The following is an 18,515-nucleotide window of genomic DNA, read 5'->3' as shown; positions in this document are numbered from 1 at the left end:
ATCAGAAGAATAAGAGATGAGCATTGAATGATCCTAAACCCAGCCATTGGCAAAGATAACTTTTGTTACCTGACGTAGTTTGCCTGTCAGATGATGCAGTCACAGGCGTGTAGCACTGACATCACCTCTTCCCTGCAGCACAGCTCCACTGGAGGAGTGCTGGGGCTGAGTGGTGGCTTTGGGGACATATGCTGCACCCACAGCCACTCTTGAGTTCCTGTGCCTCTCATTTTATTTTTTGGCAGATTTCTGCCCATTACTCATCACCTTTCCAGAGAACAGAAATGGATCTGTACCTGGAAGAAAATATGTTGACTTACTTTATTCCTTACATGGCAGAAGCAGGTGCCACAGCCTGTACCGGGAGCCTAATTCCCACCCATTACCTTGTTTCCAAAAGTGATGCTGATCAGTAATTTAAATCCTGCCCTTCATGTTCAAATATTTCCTCAGCCAAAAGCCTGTAATTAATCACATCTTTGCATGCACGTTGTCCTGAATGCACCTTTCATGTGCAATGATGAGTGTGTGCTTGGAAGCTTCTGTCAGGTGTTCACATGACAGATGTGAAATACTCTTCTTTGTTTTCATCTTATAGGAGAATAAGTGGTTGCAGGATCAGCACTGTGTGATAGGGAGCGTGAGGGGGTGTTCTGCTCCTCTCTGAAGCTGAGGAAGTTGGCATTGACAAAGTGGCTATTGGATTATTTTTATTTTTATTTTTTTCTCTGTGTGTGTGTTCAAATGGATGTATTTTAAAGTAAGTGAGTTGGAAGTTAGTTGTGTGATTCATAATCATACATAATGCAGTCAGATTTCAATGGTGTGTCTTCTACTTGGTACTTGGCTGGTAATGCTTGCCTTGGAAGTTGCAATAAGTAATCCCGAAGTGTCCATTTTTGCTCTAGGCTTTTGTTTGCTGTTGTGGTGGTTCTTTTTGTTATTTGTTTTCTGGAGCTGATTTTTAATTTTATCTTTTTCTTTCCATGGCTCTAGTCCTTTAGGTCAGTTAATTAAATTTGCTGTTGAGTCGAAGTCCAATTGAAAAGGAAAATAATCGTGCTTGAAGGGTGGTTGATGCTGCTCTAAGTGGGTAGAGAGCTGCCAGTCACTGAAGCCAGAAAATGAGTATATCTTCAATAATTTAAAGGAGCCCTTTTTGTGGCCTCATATTTTGGACCCAGTGTACAGCTGTCTTTACATTGGCTTGGCTTCATTTGAAGGTGGTGGAGCCGTGCCAGTCCCTATCAGCTCCTGCCTCCCTCTGTGTAGCTACACTGCAGAGTGATGTGCTATCAGACAAAGTACAGTTATTATTTTTTCCATGGTGTTTTTTTTGTCTTGAACAGACTATCTGGCTTCCAGTGCACTTAATAGAGATTTGTGCCTGTTTCTCCTGTGACTTTCCCAATGACAGCCCTGCAGCCTGGCAGCTCTGTAGGCTCTCCTCTGCACTGTGTTCTTCGTGAAGCTGCAGAGAACCACCCTTGGACTGACCCCACATTAGGGCATAGCTGTGCTGGGGATGGGAAGCCTGTGTGTGCAGGTGGGGAGTGTGGGGCCAGCTCAGCATGAGCAAAAATTTGGGGTATTTGGGACCATTCCTTAGACTTTTCTTTTTCCTTAGAATCAGAATGATTAAGGTTGCAAAAGACTGCTAAGATCATCTAACCATCAACCATCCCCAGCATGCCCACTAAACCTTGTGACTCCTTGGGCATGTTGGGACTGAATTCTGGAGGTTATTGGTGTTCACAACCCAAAGTGCTTCTCTTTCCTTCCATATTGGTGCAGGGCACGTGTGCCTTCTTCTCAGGTGCCTTCTGGGGATGTTGCTGCCTCAGGGTCCCCACTTGGTGCCCAAAAGGAGGTGAGATGAGCTGGGGGGAGGCTGTCTCCACCAGAGCACCATCTGTACACAGCTCCTCACCAGAAGAGGCTAAAACCAGGAAAATGATCAAACGATGTAACAAGCTCAATTAGTGATGCAACAGCTTGTAGAGATGTTTAATTGTAATTTACTTCATCCAACACCTTGTCTTGGTAACGAGCACCTATGCAAACAGTGACGTTTTTCTTTGTGGTGCGTTTTTCTGCTTGCTTTTTTTCTTTTTTTTGCAGCTTGACCACCCCCGAGGTCGTCTCCTTGGGTGTGGGCAGCTTGAGAGCTGGCCCTAGCAGGGCAAATTTGGAAGGACAGCCGGTTCTCCTGAGCACACATACCTCTGAGCAAAGGCATTCATTATTCTTTGTCCTGTGGATAGTGGTATTCAGCTGCTGCCTCCAAGCAATAGCCTGAGGTCACCCCTGGGCACACTGCTGAGAACGTTTGTGCAACAGCAGCTCTGCGCTCAGGCTGGCTGAGTGCTGGCCTGCAAGTGTATGCTCTTCCCTGGGAGGTTTGGGACTCAACCCCAAGTCCCAGCCTAACCTTCAGAAAGCAAGAGGCATGATGACACCTGACATCCAAGCACCGTGGTGTTTTGTTAATGATTATAGTGTTGTTAATAACAATCAGGTAATGCTGTTTGCGGTGCAGTAAAGCCCAGATGGTCCAATAAAAGCCACTGGAGCTCTGGAGCGAATCGCATCTTGGTGACTCTCTGTCTTCTGATCACTTACAGCTTGCAGGCACTTTCTCTTCTGCACCATCTGTAGGATTTTCTTCACGTTTCGATGTGGTCATGTAGGACCATGTTGGTTTTGTTTTAGTTTATTTTTTTAGCTCCTAAGGAAGCATAGTCAAATGGTGGGATGTTGAACACCTTCAGCTGTGCTTTCAAGGGCTGCCATGCTCCATGGGGCTGAGACAACACCGTGAGTGTTCCCTGCAGCAAGCACTGCTACGGTTCATGTCTTCAGCCCCAACATTGTGCTGACGCTTTATCCTGCAGCTCTAATTAACTTCCAGTTAATAGGAAGTGCTTGATTAAAATAACAGATTGCTGTTCGATAGCAGTATAGCTCATTCCTCGTTACCTTGTTTTCTCTTTTCCTCAGCCCTTGGGGAAATGTAAGAACCGTTTAACGAAGTTTGGATTTTTTGAGGAAGAAAAATCCTTGTTGGGATGTGTTGATAATGGTGTTGTTTTGGTGCTCAGTTTGCTTTGATTGAAATGCTTTCTTTTTTGAAGAAATACTGCTTGCAGGAGTTGTTTTGGGTTGGATATTAGAAAAAATCCTTCTCAGAGGGATGAGGTATTGCAGTACGGCTGCCTGGGGGTGGTGGAGTCAACATCCCTGGAGGTGTTCAGGGAACGTGGAGATGTGGCACTGAGGGATGTGGTCAGTGGCATGGTGGGGGTGGGTTGATGGTTGGACTAGATGATCTTTGTGGTCTTTTTCCAGCCTTAATGACTGTATTAACTTCCTACTGATCTCAAACCTGCATTTACCCAAAGCATCTTGATATAAAGTTATCTGGGATTCACTCTGGATCAGTGGTGGTCAGGCTGGTGGTGCAGACGTTGGACATGAGGGGATGCTTTTGCTAAAAGCGAGAGTTTTTTAAGAGTCCCAAGAATGGCATGCAGACACATCAAGGATTTTCAATTTTTTTTTTTTAATTAATAGGCTGGTTTCCAAATGTTCAGATAATTGGAACAGGTTGAACTTAGATAATAGATTTGTCCTCAGGCTACTCCAGAAATACGTGTGAATTTTGATTTGCCTGGCTGTATACTGGCATCTGAAGGTCATGCTTTCATCATCTTCAGGTGCCCATTTGCAAGGGGTGAAAAACACAGTCTGTTTGGGGTCATTACATGTCTGATTTCTGACTTGCTGCTTCAGATGTTCATGTCTTGTTTCTCCTATTGCTTTGATTTCTCACAAAAATTCAGGAATTTTGTCTTTTGCATACATCTATGGGAAGAAAAAAGTTCTCTCCTCTAACATGAGGCAAGTGAAACTTTTTTTTGCCTCCCCCATGCTGACATACAGGAAAAAGAGGTAGTTTCTGTTTTTTTTAATGCTATGCTGGGCAATGTAATATCTCTTAGGTAAATAGATAGGCAATTTGCTGCTAGAAGATTGTTTCTCTTAGACCTGTGCTTCTGAAGCAGTGTGATATCTATGTTTCATATATCAGGAATATAGAGATATTGCAGGTCAGAAGAGGAATCCAATCTGTGCTTAAACCTGTGTAATCCTATCTTAGTCGAAGGAAGAAAAGCAAAAAACATTGATGTCAGCAGAGGATTTTCTCAGGATTTAGACCTGTTTAATTTAGATCAGAAATTGGCCTTTGTTTCTGGTGTTTCAAAATACTTTATGTATTTATGCAGTGTACACCATATGGTCCATGCCTGGCTTTAAGGATAACAGAGCAGTGCTGCTGCTGTGCTCTGCATGGTGTGACCCAGCAGGTCATCAGGAACACCTCTGCTCCTGGGGCAGAGGGACCCCAAACCAGCCCTGGAAATGGAAGATTGGCTATAAAAATAATCACCTGGGGCCTTCCCAGGGGCAGAGGTCCTGCGCTGGGCTGTGAACTGCTTTCAGACTTCGGCACGAGGCTGTGGGCAAGCTGCTGCACGAGAAGGTGCTGGTTCCCTCTGCTGAGACTCCGGGGGATCCAAACCCCCTCCAGCCTGCCTGCACTGCGGGATTCAGGCTGCTTGGAGGAGATGCTCAGAGCTACTTTTGCCTTTTTGCACCAGGCTGGCCACTTTAATGAGAAAGACAGGATTAATAACAATGAGAGCACCAGGATGTTTGTGCTTCTAAACCAATCTGTTGCTTGCAAGTGAGGCAAAATGAAGACTCTTCATTCTGCCTGACTTTGTTAATAAGAAGTCGGTGGCTTCAGTCTCTGCATCACTGCAGGCATGGCAGAAAATGATTGTTTCTGGAGTTCTCTGGAATTTTTTAGCAATTGTCTTCTAAAGAAAAGAGCAGTCGCTCTTGGAGCTGACCTGCAGCACTTGCTGATGTTGCAGCCCATTAATTTAAACAGTGTCACGCCTCTCTCGACCTCACTCTTTTTATCTTGTTTTGCTCATGCAATGGTGAAAGAAATTACTGCAGCAGCTCACTGGGCTGTAATCTTTCTGTATATCAAATGAGGAACAATCTGCGTGGCGCTGGCTGCTGTGGGTGTGAAGCTACCTGGGGATGAGATGCCCATGCTGGGGGCATGGGATGTGGAGCTGCCTCCCTGCTGCTGGGTTTGGCCACTCTTGGGGTTCAGATTCCCTCTGCAGCTGGGTGCTGTGGGCAGCCTGATGGAGAAGGTGCAGGGGAGTGAGTTTTCCATGCAAATCAGAGCCTGCGGACATTAAATTGATAAGTGCAAATCTACTGTGTTTCTTCCCTTGCTTTTCTGTTTCTGCTGAATATTACTGGCCACACTTAAGGAGCAAAGGGCAAAATTTAGTCCACCCCATGGCCTTCACAGTGAGCATGGTTAGTCTGCCTGCTAACAACACCCACTCTGCACTAAGTAGCTCTTTAATATTGATGTCAAGCAGTTCAGAAGTAGTTTCATACCCATTTAACTGGCAGAATAGACCTTTTAGATGGTGGAGACAGCATGGAAAAGGCTGGACACTGATTTTCTATCTGTACTGGGCTGGGGAAAGAAATGCAGCTTGCTTGCTGCACTGCGTTGTGTGCCCAATGTGCTACACTGAAATACAGGAGTGCCTGGGAGCTCACTGAGTTCTGGGACTGGAGGGGGTGGACCCATAGGAGTTAAAGGCTTGGTGCTAATAGAGTTAGGGTTTCTTCTCAGGAGATAAAGATCTTGCCAGACTTATTTCCCCAGTAATGTGCTGCCACCCAGTTGCCCACCTGCAGTTTTGGTTAAGTCTTTGCTATTTTTCCTTTTCCTTGCAGTCTGGTTGCAGCCTGAGGATACCACTGTGCAGTGTGCCTGCAGGAGCAGCATGCTGGCTGCCTAAGGCTTGCAGGGTTTGCTGATTGCAGCATAACAGTGACTGACAGCACATGTGCTTCCATGGATGCAATCATGGTTGGGACGTAGGGTTAGAAGAGCTTGGTGTTCCAAAGCTCTTGCAGTAAGAACATATACGTGTATTTTCTCAGAGTCTAGCCCAGTGTGCTGATGTGACACATCAAGCTTTTACAGGCTGTGGCAATAGCAATTAAAAAAACATAATGGGTAATATATTTGTAATGACTTTCTAGCCTGAGAGTTGATACAGGTACCCAGTGTTCCAGATCAGTGGCTGAAGCACCTCCAGCCGTAGGGACTGGCTGTAGCTGGGTGTCAGGGGTGCAGGTGATCCAACAAAGCAATGCTCAATTATTTAAGGCCTTTTAAAATACACAGTATGTGAACAAATTGAATTAAACCCTAAAACTCTGGGGGCAGTTAGATTATGGCTGATGCTGCACTGTAAACAAGCTGATGGCATACTGATGTAAATCAAGTGAAGGTGTTCTGCTTGATACCTAGCCCAAAGGAGATGGTATTTCTCTTTTTTTGGAGCAGAGGCTGTGGGGCTGCAGGGCCTGGTGCCTGCAGGAGGCAGCAGAGGTTTGGGAAATCTCGGGCACATCTGGCATGGGGCATTCAGGAGCTGAAGGTGTGCATGGTCCTGACTGAGCAAGGCACTTCCTTAAGGAAGCTTAAGGAATTGGCTAAAGAAAATGGTGTAAATTAGCTTTTGGGCTGGATCTGTGCTGGGTTGATGCCATGCAAGCAGGCTCCTGGGTCAGTTAGGATCAATGTGATGATAAGAGGATAGCACAGAAATGCTTTATTTGCATTGCATCACTTTGTCCTCAAGTATTCAACCCTTTCAATAGACACCAGTGAACTCAATTTTCTTTTATATTTCAGCATTTCTACTAAAAAGAGGTGGTTTTTTGTTTGTTTTTTGTTTTTTTTTTTTTTAAATCCTTTCAGCTTATAAATGCATCTCTCAGTAAAGACCATCTGCAAAAGGAATTGGTTTGACCTCTGCTTCCTTAATTGCTTTTTGCTCCAAGTTGGCCTGGAAATAAATGTTGCTATTGTGTAAATTGCTGCAGTGGTGGAAAGAGCCGATGAGATCAGGTGCATAAGTTTTGTCAGGAAAATCACTTTCTTAACAGGAAAGCAGTGCCTGCTGCCTGTAACCAGAGCGGGTCAGATCAACAGACCCACCTGATAATTAACCTATTTTCTGCTTCTGAGCAGGCCACAGTGCAGGTTGGAGGGTGTTTAATCTGAGATCTCTTCCGAGCTCCCTCTAGGCCCTGGAGGGGTGCTGAGGGCCAGGTAATTCGGGCTGGGGTAGGAGTGGAGAGCCAGGGCCCTCCTGCAGAGGCTGAAAGCGTGAGTGTGCATGAAGCTGCTCTTTGCATCGTGTGCTTTCCGTTCTTTGGACCAACCCTGAGCACCCTGTGAGCCCCTGCCTGCAGCATCAGGCCTGCAGCTGGGCCACAGGCTGCGTGGGGCGCTGGTGGCTGGGGAGGCTGCAGGCTCACGCACCTGAGCTGGATGTGGTGCTGCCACTTACGGTCTGCAGGCGTGCTGTGAGCAAGGGCTCAGCCTTGGGAAACTTCCACCCTGTTCTTCAGTGTAAGTCTACCTCTGTGCTATCGAAATTATCGAAGTGAGAGAAGCAACAATGCTTGTGCAATTAGTACATTAATATGCTGAAGGAATCAGCATACTAATTACTTGACAGGATGAGAATAGAGGTCGGGTTCTACAGAAGGAATGAGCGATGAGTCCTGTGGATTCAGCTCCATTAGGATGACAAAGCCTTCTCTATTTACCAGTAACACCTCCAGCAAGGTGCTTCACATTATAAGAAATCAAAATGCTTGGGTGAATGCTAAAACAAATGGCCTCTGCATGTAATGCACCGTCTGGTTTTACAATCCTGCTGAGGATTGTGTCCTAAGAATCAAAGAATAGGTATGCCTGGGATACTTTGCCTCTTCTAATTGAAGCTGTGAGCAATTGGTGGTCTTTAGGACTTCCTGGTTTGAGTTGGTTTTGTCTCTCTGGATTAAGCTTTGTCCTCTTCTGTGCTTGAAATAAAGAAAAGGAAATCAAAAAAGTGAGGAAGAAACAGCTGTATTTAAAAAAGCAGGAAGCATTTGATTTGGGGGTCCTTTTATGCGATTTTTATCATGTTTGCTTTTGCTAGGGTAATAAATTCTAGCAGGCCATTTAGCATAGTCATCGGAGCCACATTTTGATCTCTTCCGTTATGTGAGAGCCCATAAATAACACTGGCAGGCTGTATACTGGAAGGGATGGGTGGCTTACTGCTCCTTACTGCAGCCTCAGAGGCAGTTCTCCAGGCAGCACAGAGCTGCCCTGAGGACACCAGCACCTCCTGGAGATATGCCTCCAGGTGCTGGTGGCTTCACCTCCAGGATCTGATGGTGACCACCTGAGAGGCCACGGATGCCCTAAGGTGGGGAGGTACCTCCTTCAAATGGTCAGCGACTTCATGTCATGTTTTTATTGTATGAACATGGAGAATTGCTGGGGACATGACGGGTTTGCTCATGTGGCCAAGGGTGCTGTGGTGTGGAGAGGACTGTCAGTCAGTGGGCTGGTGTGGTGCTGGGCATGCTGCAGTAGCACGGAGCTGCCTGTGTGGTTCCCGTGGCCATGAGAACAGAGCTTTGCTGTTCCCAAAAATAGCCCTAGGTCATTCAGTAAGAAAAAGCATCTCAGGCCCAAGCTGAGACGTTGTGCTGTGGGCTGCTGCCACTTGCAGAGGGAGCACACTGTTCTGTGCTAGCGCTCACCTCTGAACTTACCTGCTTGGGTCCTGGAGCCCCTGCAGGCATTTGTTCTTAGAAGTCCTCCTCTTTCATGGGAAAGATTTTAATCTTTAGCCAGTGGTTATCCTGGCTTCAGCTTTTGGAGACTTTTGGTTCAACTTCCTAATGAGCTGTGGCTATTTCTCAAAACACAAGGTGCTTTTATGCCTGCCCAACAGGAGCATGCAGCCTTGGCCAGCATCAGGCCCATAATTACTGACTGCAGCTGTCTGCAGCTTTTTTCCACGAGGCTAGGCTAGCACAAAGGATGGGCGTTAGGCTTGCCTCTCTCCCTTGGTTACTTCCCTGGCCTTTTAACAAGTTATAATTACAGAAAATTGGTTCTGTATAAGCATCCCACTGACAGTCTGTGTGTGTGAGATTCGTATCTGTAATTTGGCAATGATACTGATTATCATTACAAGGGGTCGTTAACATTGTGTTTGAAGAATGGCAAGGATGTCATCCTCCAGAGGATCTGGAAGATGATTCTTGTTCATTTACCCAAGTCGAGGCTGTTTTCTTGCTTCAGCATCCTGATTTGCCTGGACAAAGGCCTTTATTTAGATGATAGAATTGTTTACCATATTCTTGCTAAATAGCAATGTGGATTTGTGGGTCCTCTTTATTTCAGTTATATTTAAATCTGAGTGCAACTTGTCTTTTTTTTTTCCAAGCTGCTCAGCCTGTCTCTTGGGTTGATGAGCTACACACTAAAAATTCCAGTGTCCTGGCCAAACCTTCTTAAAAGCTCTTCAAAAAACATCCACAAATTGCCACTGACATCCCAGGTTATGAGGTGGCACAGCCACAGGACATGGCTGTCCCCTGGGGGGCTCATGTTCGGCAGTGCCCGGGGTGGCTGAGCGGTATGCTTTCCTTGATCTGTCCCCGTTTCTGCTTCCCACAGTGTATGGGCACAACGTGAAGAGCAGCAACGACTTCATCGGGCGGATCGTCATCGGTCAGTACTCCACAGGTGCTCCTGAGTCCAACCACTGGCGCCGGATGCTCAATGCACACCGGACGGCTGTGGAGCAGTGGCACAGCCTGCGCTCACGGGAGGAGTGCGACCGCGTCTCCCCGGCATCCCTGGAGGTGACATGAGGCGTGACACCTGTGGTGGCCAAACCAAACAGGCGGGCAAGGCGGGGAAAAAACTCCAACCTCCAAATCACCCAACCTCACTCCCACCCCACAGCAGCTCCATCGGACCGAAGCAGCTGCCGGTACCCACCTGGCTGCGTTGGCCTTTGTGCAAACCCCTGCAGCGCCAACCGTGTCCTGCCGCGTCCTGTGCCAGCAGCTCCTCGGTGGCACTGGCTGCCTGACTGGCCGGACCCGTTGCTCCCTGCGCCCGGCACCGCTCTGCTGTTTCAGTGACAGAGCAGCAGGTGGAGGTGCCACAGGACATGCCAAGATGGGGAAGAGTTCTGAGTTGCTTCCACTCTCCTTACGATCCAAATCCATGACTTGTCCTCTCGGAGATATACGTACCTGTGTGCTCTCGTTGGTGAACATCATAATTAGGCTAGGATGTTTTTTTAAATGGTAGAAGCTGTGGTGAAGTCGATTCTGGCTCCAGTTTTGTCCTTGTATTTGTTTCAACAGAATTAAGCTCCTGTTAATACGTGGCCAGCACACACAGCCCTTGCTGTGCGGGGCTGATGTGCCGCCAGCAGCGGGGCCTGCCACTCTCCATAGCAGTCTGTGTGCGTCCAATAGATACTGTGATGATATAGCGAGTAAATGTCTCCAGTAGCATTTATACTTCTCAATCCTTCCTGATGTTGAGTAAAAGAAACCTGCTGTGGGTACTTCTGCAGTTAAGAATGCCCCCAATGCACAATTTTACTTCTCTGATAGACTGCAGTGACTCCTTCTGTGTTGTGTGTGTTTACTGAGGTAGTTTTCCAGGTCAGCACATGAATGTAGGTGTGGTCAAGCTGTCCTGTTGGTTGCTTCTGTACATTATTTTTTTTCCACGGCATATTGTCTGGTATAATGCAGATTGTATATTTATTGAAAATAAAAGTCTATTTAATTGTGCCATGCACCCTGAGGTGGTAACTGTTAGCAGAACTCATTCTTCCGTTGAGCTCAGTTATGTTTATGGTGCTAGTAAAGACAAGCCAGAAGGTTGGAGCAGGCCCGTTTTTTACTGTGGGTGAGCCCAGGGTTTTTTGGGGGAGCAGACCTGGAGCTGGCACAGCCCTGCCTGCCTGGTGGCCAAGGGCCCCATTCCTACTGCGTACATTCCCAGCCAGAGCACCCTGGAGAGGCAGAATGTGATGTGTGTGCCTGCATGGGACTGCAGGTCGCTGTGCTCTGCAGGAGCTGCCCCCAAATTATTACATATGGTAAAAGTTGGGTTTTTTTTGGTTTTCTATTTTTTTTAACCAGCGTTGTGGCTGTAGGAAAATCTGTATCTTGCTTTCAGCGCATTCACAACTCATACTAGAGGGATGGCATCCACAAGAGAGCAGGGTTTGGTGCACTCCCAGAAAAAGCTGTAAATTTGGATTGGATGCTAAGAATTAGAAGGAAACAGCACTGAATGTGTTCCCAAGAAGTGTGCCCAGTGCTGGCTGGAGGCATAATGGGGTCACAGAGTTTTATAGCATGTGTGTGTTCTGTTTCCCTTACCTGTATGCTGATACTAGAAAATGACTTAATACAATGTTGTGTTATTGTTTTTTAAATCTGAAGTTTATTTCCAAACACAGTTCTGACCACAGAAAGGAGACATTCTGGAGCATCCATTCTGGAGCATCCATTCTGGAGCATCTCTGCTTGATGCTGGAGGTTTCCTCGTGTTGCAGGATGGCACGAGCACGTCGTGGAGCTGGCAGGCGGGCGGCAGAGTGAGCGAAGCAGCCTTGCTCTGGGCAGCATAGCCAGTGCCTTCCTCTCTGAGCTCCCGGCTCTGATAACAGCCAGCCCACAGCGCACAGCGGGGCAGTACGGGAGCGCAGCCCCGCCGGGAGCCGCATCCCCGCACGGCTCGGGGAGGAGGGCAGCGGCGGGGAGGTGCGGGGCCGCCTCCTGCCGCGGGTGGGGCCGGAGCTGCCCCCAGTGCCGCCGCCCGCCCTGGCCGGAGCCGAGCACCGCGGAGTTGCGGCGATGGGCTGCGGCCGTGCTGTGTGCGTGCTGCTGGCTGCTGCGCTTCTGCCTGCCCGCGCCTTCCCCCAGACCAACATCAAGATCAGCCAAGGTGAGTGAGAACGCGGTTACCCCATTTTGGGCAGCGAGGTCAGGCCCTCTCGGAGGGGCAGCAGTGGACTTATCAGTTTCTTCTGCTCCAGAATTCTCAGGCTTGTCAACTTCTTCTTTTGGGAGGATAAGCCCAGAGCAACCTGGAAAATGACAAAAATACGTGGTTCCTCCCATTCCTCTGCTTTTTTTTCTGTATGTAAGTCTGAAGCATGGAGTGACAGCAGCTGCTCTGTGCCACTTACATGTGTTGCAAACTTGTTAACGGGGCTGCATGGAGGTGTGCCTGTGCACAGTGCAGCACACTGTTTGTTTGTAGGGCTCTGAGCAGAGAGGGAGAGTAGCACTGAGTGCTACTCGTGAGGAAAGGGATCAATACTTGGCTGCCAGATGCCTCATCAATGGCAGCTTTCCCCCCACTAATTAAGGAGTACAAAAATGCAAGATAACTGCTATCTGTTACGTCTGGCTGTAGCAGAGCCACAGGGGGCTGCTGCTGTTGGCTGCGGCAGCCTCACATCTCCAAGAGTGTGTGACATGAGATTCCAATCTGGAAGGACAGCTTGGTTTTATTATAGGGTCTTAAAAAGCAGAGCTCTCTGTCTGAGAGGATGTTGCTTTTCTGATGCTCTTCAAATGTTCTTTAAAGTTTTACTTGGAAATCTGTGACTGGTACCTAAAACAAAACAAGAAAATAGCGACACAAAAACAAATGACTGCAGGGTGTGCAAAACATTGCCCAGTTACTGTCTGGTCTCCATGTCCATCAGTGGCTGCCAACCCTCAGACACAAGGGAACTTCCACCCTGCTGAGGCAGGGACTCATGCAGTCAGTGTTGTGTCTCCTTCAGTAGCATCCTGATTAAAAAAAGCCTCAGGAAAGTGCCTGGGGATTTCTCAGTTTGTTGTTGGGAAGTGAAGCTTTCTGCCAGAGCTGTGCCAGCTTCTGCATGGCCGTGACACAGGGTTTGTCCCGTTACGGGGATCCTGGTGGCTCTGAGCTGGGTCTCAGCAATAAGTAATTAGAACTCTAAACAAATGGAAGGAGAGTGAAGCTCTCTTTCTGACCCTACATTTTTCCTTTCCAGCTTTTCTGGATGTTACCTACCTAGTGTGGATCTTACCTTCAGTCAAGTTTAGACCAGAAATTTGGGGACAAAGGGCTGACGTGCCATGGGGCTGGCAGGAAGTTGGTGTTGCAGATGGTAGCTTTGCTTCAGGTGCTGCTCTGGCCCCTGGGAGCTGATGCTACTGAGGGGGACGTTTTTCTGGGGGTTTTAAATCTGAGGACCTGGTCAGAATATGCCCCACTCCTGTTTACATTAAGTATCGTTTTCAGCTGCTGGCTTAGGTTATGAGGTTTTCCTATAGAGCTGTGAGTGTGCTTATATACTCACGCATGAAATTTCTTGTGGCTTTTCTGCTAAAAATAGCTCCTGAAGTTCCCAGATCACAGCAGCACCCCCAGTTGTCGCTGCCTGTAAACGTAAGAGCAGAAATCCTCCTCCAAAGAGAGCACCAGAGCCTCTGATCCTGACCCAAGAGAGAGGATGCTAATTAAATGTTGACCTCCCTTCTTTTTCTTTTTGGTATATTTAACCTTAAATTCCTTCTGGCACCTCTGCTTCGCTGAAGCTCATCAAATTAATGCTACCTAATGGGAAGCAGCGCAGAATAACAAAGGAGGGCCTCTGCATCTCCACTCAGTTTTGGCTGCTTTGGACAAGAGGGGGGCAGTGATCCTCCGGGGCAGGGGGTGCTGAGGGCCCCAGTGTGATCCGGGAAGGGAGGGAGTTGCTGGTCTCTGCCCTGTGAATTTTGCCACCATGCTGCTGGAGGTGAAGAGTTTGCCAGGGTTTTTTGCACCTCAGTAAAACAGCTGGGGGCTGCAGCCTTTTCCCCTGGATCCAGTCCTTTGCCCCCACTCTTTGTGTGACACCGCAGGAAATCACATCAGCTTGTGGCATTCCTGGTCCTTCTGCTCTACGGCTGCGACAACAATGGCTCACTTTTCTTAGGGCTGTGCTTTTCCCATCGCAAGACAAGCTGGATGCCATCCTGAGCCACACATCACCGCTGAGCTGCCTGGGTCCTGGCTGCACTGCTCTGAAGCTGCTCCTCGTCTTTTTTTGCCATACCAACATTGCCTTCACTGCCCCCTCATCACATGTGGCTGTTGGTGGGGATCTGCTCTGCTCACCACTGACTGACCCATGGTGGCAGTCAGTTCCTTCCAGGCTCTTCAACACCGGAGGCCCTTCAGCAGTGCCTTGACCTCTCCGGCCTTGAGCCTGTTACCTGCTTGGGTAGCTCAGTGGCATCTGCCTCTCCCAGGGCTGGGCTGTGCCCTAAGCCCTGCTTCTGACCCCTCAGTCATTCCAACAGAGCCCTGGGGGGAGGCAGGAGCTGATGCTGAGGGAGCTGGGGCACATCAAGGCTCAAAACGCAAGGGCTAAGGGGGTTCAGCCTGTTTGCTATGTGATTTTGGGACATGCACATGTATTAGTGTTAGTTGGTGTATGCTCTTTCTCCTTTGTTCCACATAAAGGAGGCTGCAGAGGGATGTGTTCATGCTGCTGCGAATTTTACATTATGTAAGGGCTCCAAAAATGCCTCTTGTGCCCCCAAAATAGCCTCACTTGAGGAACTTCTCTTGCCTTGCTGAAGAGATCTGCAGGGCCCCTCTTATCTCCCAGGGAGGCAGATAGAGCAGCACTGCACCCCTTGGCCTCTCCAGGGCTATTTCTGGCCCACAACACGAGGCGTGCTGGTGTGCATGGCTGCCACTGGGCTAGGACAGGAGATGTGCTGAGAGGGAGCTGTGGCCTTCCAGGAGGTACAAGCAAGAGAGCAGTGCATGGCCACAGCCCTGCTGCTGTGGTGCCAGCCCCATCCCAGCACAGCGGCCCTACTGGTGTCTGATGGAGCCAAGAGGAGCTCTTATCTCGTCTTCAGTAGCACCAGTGAGTATTTTCATTTGGAGTACCCCATGCATGATAGCACGTCAAACAGGCTTGCAGTGCAAGTCTCAATATTCTTCTAGGTGGCCACTAGAATAGGGAAACTCATGGCTTTTTGCAAAATTTGTTCGAGCTTGTGCAAAATTTTGAATGTCTTTGGCCAAAGCTGCTTTTTTTTTCCACATGTATGGCTTTGGTTTGTTGTCAAGGAGCAGGGGTGGCAGTTGCTTCTCCTACATCTCCTGTGTGTCCTTGCTCTGCCCCCAGCCCTGCCGGAGCCTGTGCATGCCTACTCCTGCCCTCTTTTCTGGACGGAGTATGAAGGGCACTGCTACCGCTACTTCCCCATCAACAAAACCTGGGCCGAGGCCGACCTCTACTGTGCGGAGTTCTCCATTGGCATCAGGTCAGCAAAGCTGGCCTCCATTCACAGGTGAGAGCCGCCAACTGTCCTCTTCCTTCTGGGAAAGCGGGGACATGAGGACTGCATCCAATTCCATGCAACAACCAAGGCCAGCCTGCTGTCTTGAGCATGCAAAGCCGGGGAAGAAAATGCTTTTTGCTATGCTGGCAGAAATAATGCTGTAGTGCTCCCTGAATCTCCCGCAGGGTGTTTCTCGTACCTAAACTGGGGTAGAAATCTGATGTGATTACATGGGCTCTGCTCCTCCACTCCTTGTCCTCTACCACGCACCTTTTGCAAAGGCCTGGCACCAGATCACCACAATTAATAGACAGGGAGCCATTTGTCCAGCTCTGGGAAGGATGGTGATGGCATGTCCCTGACCCTTGCCAGTGGTCACTTCTCACTGCTGCACACCTGCTCTTTTGCCAGCTGGGAAGAGAATGTCTTCGTGTATGACCTGGTGAACAGCCGCGTGCCTGGCATCCCCACTGACATCTGGACGGGGCTCAATGACCTACGGCAGGTGAGCAGCCCCAGCCTCTGCTTCTTTTCCTGTTTTCCTGGTTGTTGCAGTAAGTAGGTGTGTTGGCAGCCTCCTTCCTGCTTAGGTTTTCTTCCCTTGGAAACTGGAGAATTATTCTGTGGTTTAGAGAATAGCCAAGTCTATTGCTGTTCTTTTTGTAGACTGAAAATTTCTCCAATGTCAAAAATCACCAAGTTTCTTATGATGCTCTGCAGCTTTTAAAAAACTGGCCTGTTGGAGATATTTCCTCACCATATTACTAGATGATATAAAAATTGAGATAATCAGAACCGTCACACATCAGCTATTCCTCAAAAAGAAGAAGAAAAGGAGGAGAGGGAACACAGAATTTTGCACTCTTCAGTTGCAAGATTGATTTCAAGAGAACCCCTGTGCAGTACTGCAGTCTTGTGGAGCTGCCTTCCACTGATGTTTTATGGGCACTTAAGAAAAGCAAAATGAGCCTTATCATTTATTACTGTAGCTTGAATTATAGTATGGAGGGATATTAAATCAACGTACAACAAGAGGGATATTGAATTGCTTGAGCATGAGCAGAGAAGAGCAATGAAGCTGAGGGAGGACAAGAAAACAAGTTATGAGGAGTTGCTGAGGGAGTGGGGGCTGCTCAGTCTGTGGTCTCAAGTTGTGCCAGGAGAGATTTAGATTGCAAATCAGGAATAATTTTGTCGTGGTGAGGGTGATGAATCATTGGAATGGGCTGCCCAGAGTGGTGGTGGAGTCCCTGAAAGTATTTAAGAAAGGAGTGGATGTGGCACTGAGGGGCATGGATTAGTGATAGGACATGGTAAGTCAGGCTCATGGTTGGACTTGGTGATGTTGAAGACTTTTCCAACCTCAGTGCCTGTATGGTTCTATGCTATAAGTTTGTGGTGCAGATTGCTAGTGCTCCCTGGGGTAGGTCTTCAGCTGTATAACCTCAATGAGTTGCTTGCTTGGTTCTCCATGTGTCCCTGTAGTGTCTTGCACCCATCCCCATTTGGGTATGTGGCAATGGGTTGCCTTGGGACAGGGTCTGAGGGGCACTGCTCCGCAGTGGCTGCACCTCTGCCTGTGCCCCACAGGAAGGTCACTTTGAGTGGACAGACGGCACCTCCTATGACTACAACTACTGGGATGGCAGCCAGCCCGATGACGGCATCCACTCCATCCCAGAGGAGGAGGACTGTGTACAGATGTGGTACCGGGCCAGCAGCGGTAAGCACTGCCGTTCAAGGGCACACTGAGTCCTATTTGCATGCAAATAAATTCTGTCTGCTGCTGCTTGTGCTTTTCTGAAGAGGCTGCTTGGTAGGGTGACGATTTGCATTTAAAATCTTTATTTTCTGCTTTTCTTCACAGAGCAGGGTGTTTTCTCTATAACCACACTCACACACAGGCTTTCCCTCTGCTTACATCCGTCTTCAGCAGCTAGGGGGGAGCATCACTGGAGAATCACTAAATTTAGTCAAAGTTAATGTGTTGTGATCCCCGCCCCGCGTGCACAGCTTGCTGCTAAGCACATCCCTTGGCCAGCTTTCGCTTCCATTGCCACCATGGGCTCTCACTAAAGCACGGCAAGACCCTGCTTGTGTGAGGAGCCCAAAGGCATCCAAGGGCTGGGTGCTTTGCCTCACACCTTGTTTTTGGGGCAGCGCTGCGCTCCTGGAACGACAACGCCTGCGGCCGGACCTTCCCCTTTGTCTGCAAAATCCCCTCGCTGGCCCTGGACTGAGCCTGACTGTGTGCCCAGCTTCGTGCTGCCTCCGCGGGGCAGCGCGGGACAGAGCAGGCGTCGTGCTCTTCACCTCTGGCCCTGGAGCTCTGTCCGCTGACAAGTGAGTTGCAGAGCAATGGAGGCCACCCGGATTTAAGCCTGGGGTCGGGTTTAAAATAAACTCTCACAGGAAATCTGTAGGAAATCTGTTATTTTATCAGTGCAGAAGAGTTGTGGCTGCAGGTAAAGAATTGGGAGAAAGGGGATGGGCTGTTGCTGGGCACTGTGGGGTCATGATGATGGCTTGGGGTGGGGGGGGGGGGAAGAGCTTGGAGCAGCTGTGCTGTGCTGTAAGGGGACAGCAAGTGTGAGTTACACATATAGCATGCACACACGTGCCAAACGCTGTGGCTGTGCCATCAGCTGCAGTTGGATTGGTCTTCCTGACTTTAAAGAGCAAATGCAATATTAATTCTTCCTAATTGCTTCCTATAAGCTTGTCAGTAATATGTAAAACATAATTATCATCACAGGCTTTTGGATAGGTTTTAGGTAGGATCAATTATCCCTTAAGAAACAGCTTTAAGACACAGGACCTTCTCTGCAGGCTGTTCAAGGCAGGACAGGGTCCTTTTCCTCATCTTGACACAAAACCAAGACAAATCCTTTGCAAAGATGAGTAAAAACTCCCACATAAAATTGCTTTGTTGTCCCTGATGTCACCAGCTGAGACACATCTCAAAGCTCATACTTTCCAGAGTGATTGTATTAGTGCAGTGAGGTCAGCAGGGCTGAGACAGCTTTACCCCTAACAGCCACCTCTGCTTTTGGCTAAAATACATTTTCTCTCTGGGACCTTGGAATGGAGCTGCAAAACGTGGTGGGGGTACATTTGTAGTTATAAGTGGGGCTGTGTGTTGGAGCCAGTCTTAAAAATGAGGAAATACTGTCACCCCACGT

The 18,515-nt window shown here is 48.4% G+C and overlaps 2 protein-coding genes across 3 annotated transcripts in view; both read left to right on the top strand.

Annotated features, from left to right (window-relative positions):
• Window positions 1–10,133, top strand: part of SYT17 (synaptotagmin 17) — a 29,233-nt gene extending 19,100 nt beyond the window's left edge. For both annotated transcript variants that reach the window (XM_042864862.1, XM_042864863.1), the window contains one exon: window positions 9,647–10,133. In XM_042864862.1, coding sequence (XP_042720796.1) covers window positions 9,647–9,843 — 197 coding nt within the window. In that variant the 3' untranslated portion in view covers window positions 9,844–10,133. The remainder of the gene's footprint in view (window positions 1–9,646) is intronic.
• Window positions 10,134–11,859: 1,726 nt separating this feature from the next.
• CLEC19A (C-type lectin domain containing 19A) lies at window positions 11,860–17,720 on the top strand. The gene is made up of 5 exons (XM_042864450.1): window positions 11,860–11,950; window positions 15,177–15,342; window positions 15,745–15,838; window positions 16,924–17,056; window positions 17,494–17,720. Exons 1-5 carry the CDS (start codon window positions 11,860–11,862, stop codon window positions 17,571–17,573), a joined length of 564 nt encoding a protein of 187 aa, XP_042720384.1. The 3' UTR covers window positions 17,574–17,720.
• The last annotated feature ends 795 nt before the right edge of the window (window positions 17,721–18,515 follow it).

Source organism: Lagopus leucura, unplaced genomic scaffold (genome assembly GCF_019238085.1).
Source record: "Lagopus leucura isolate 7727_CA_CO unplaced genomic scaffold, USGS_WTPT01 Super-Scaffold_760, whole genome shotgun sequence".
Lineage (NCBI taxonomy): Eukaryota > Metazoa > Chordata > Aves > Galliformes > Phasianidae > Lagopus > Lagopus leucura.
This window is presented reverse-complemented; position numbering and strand designations above follow the sequence as displayed.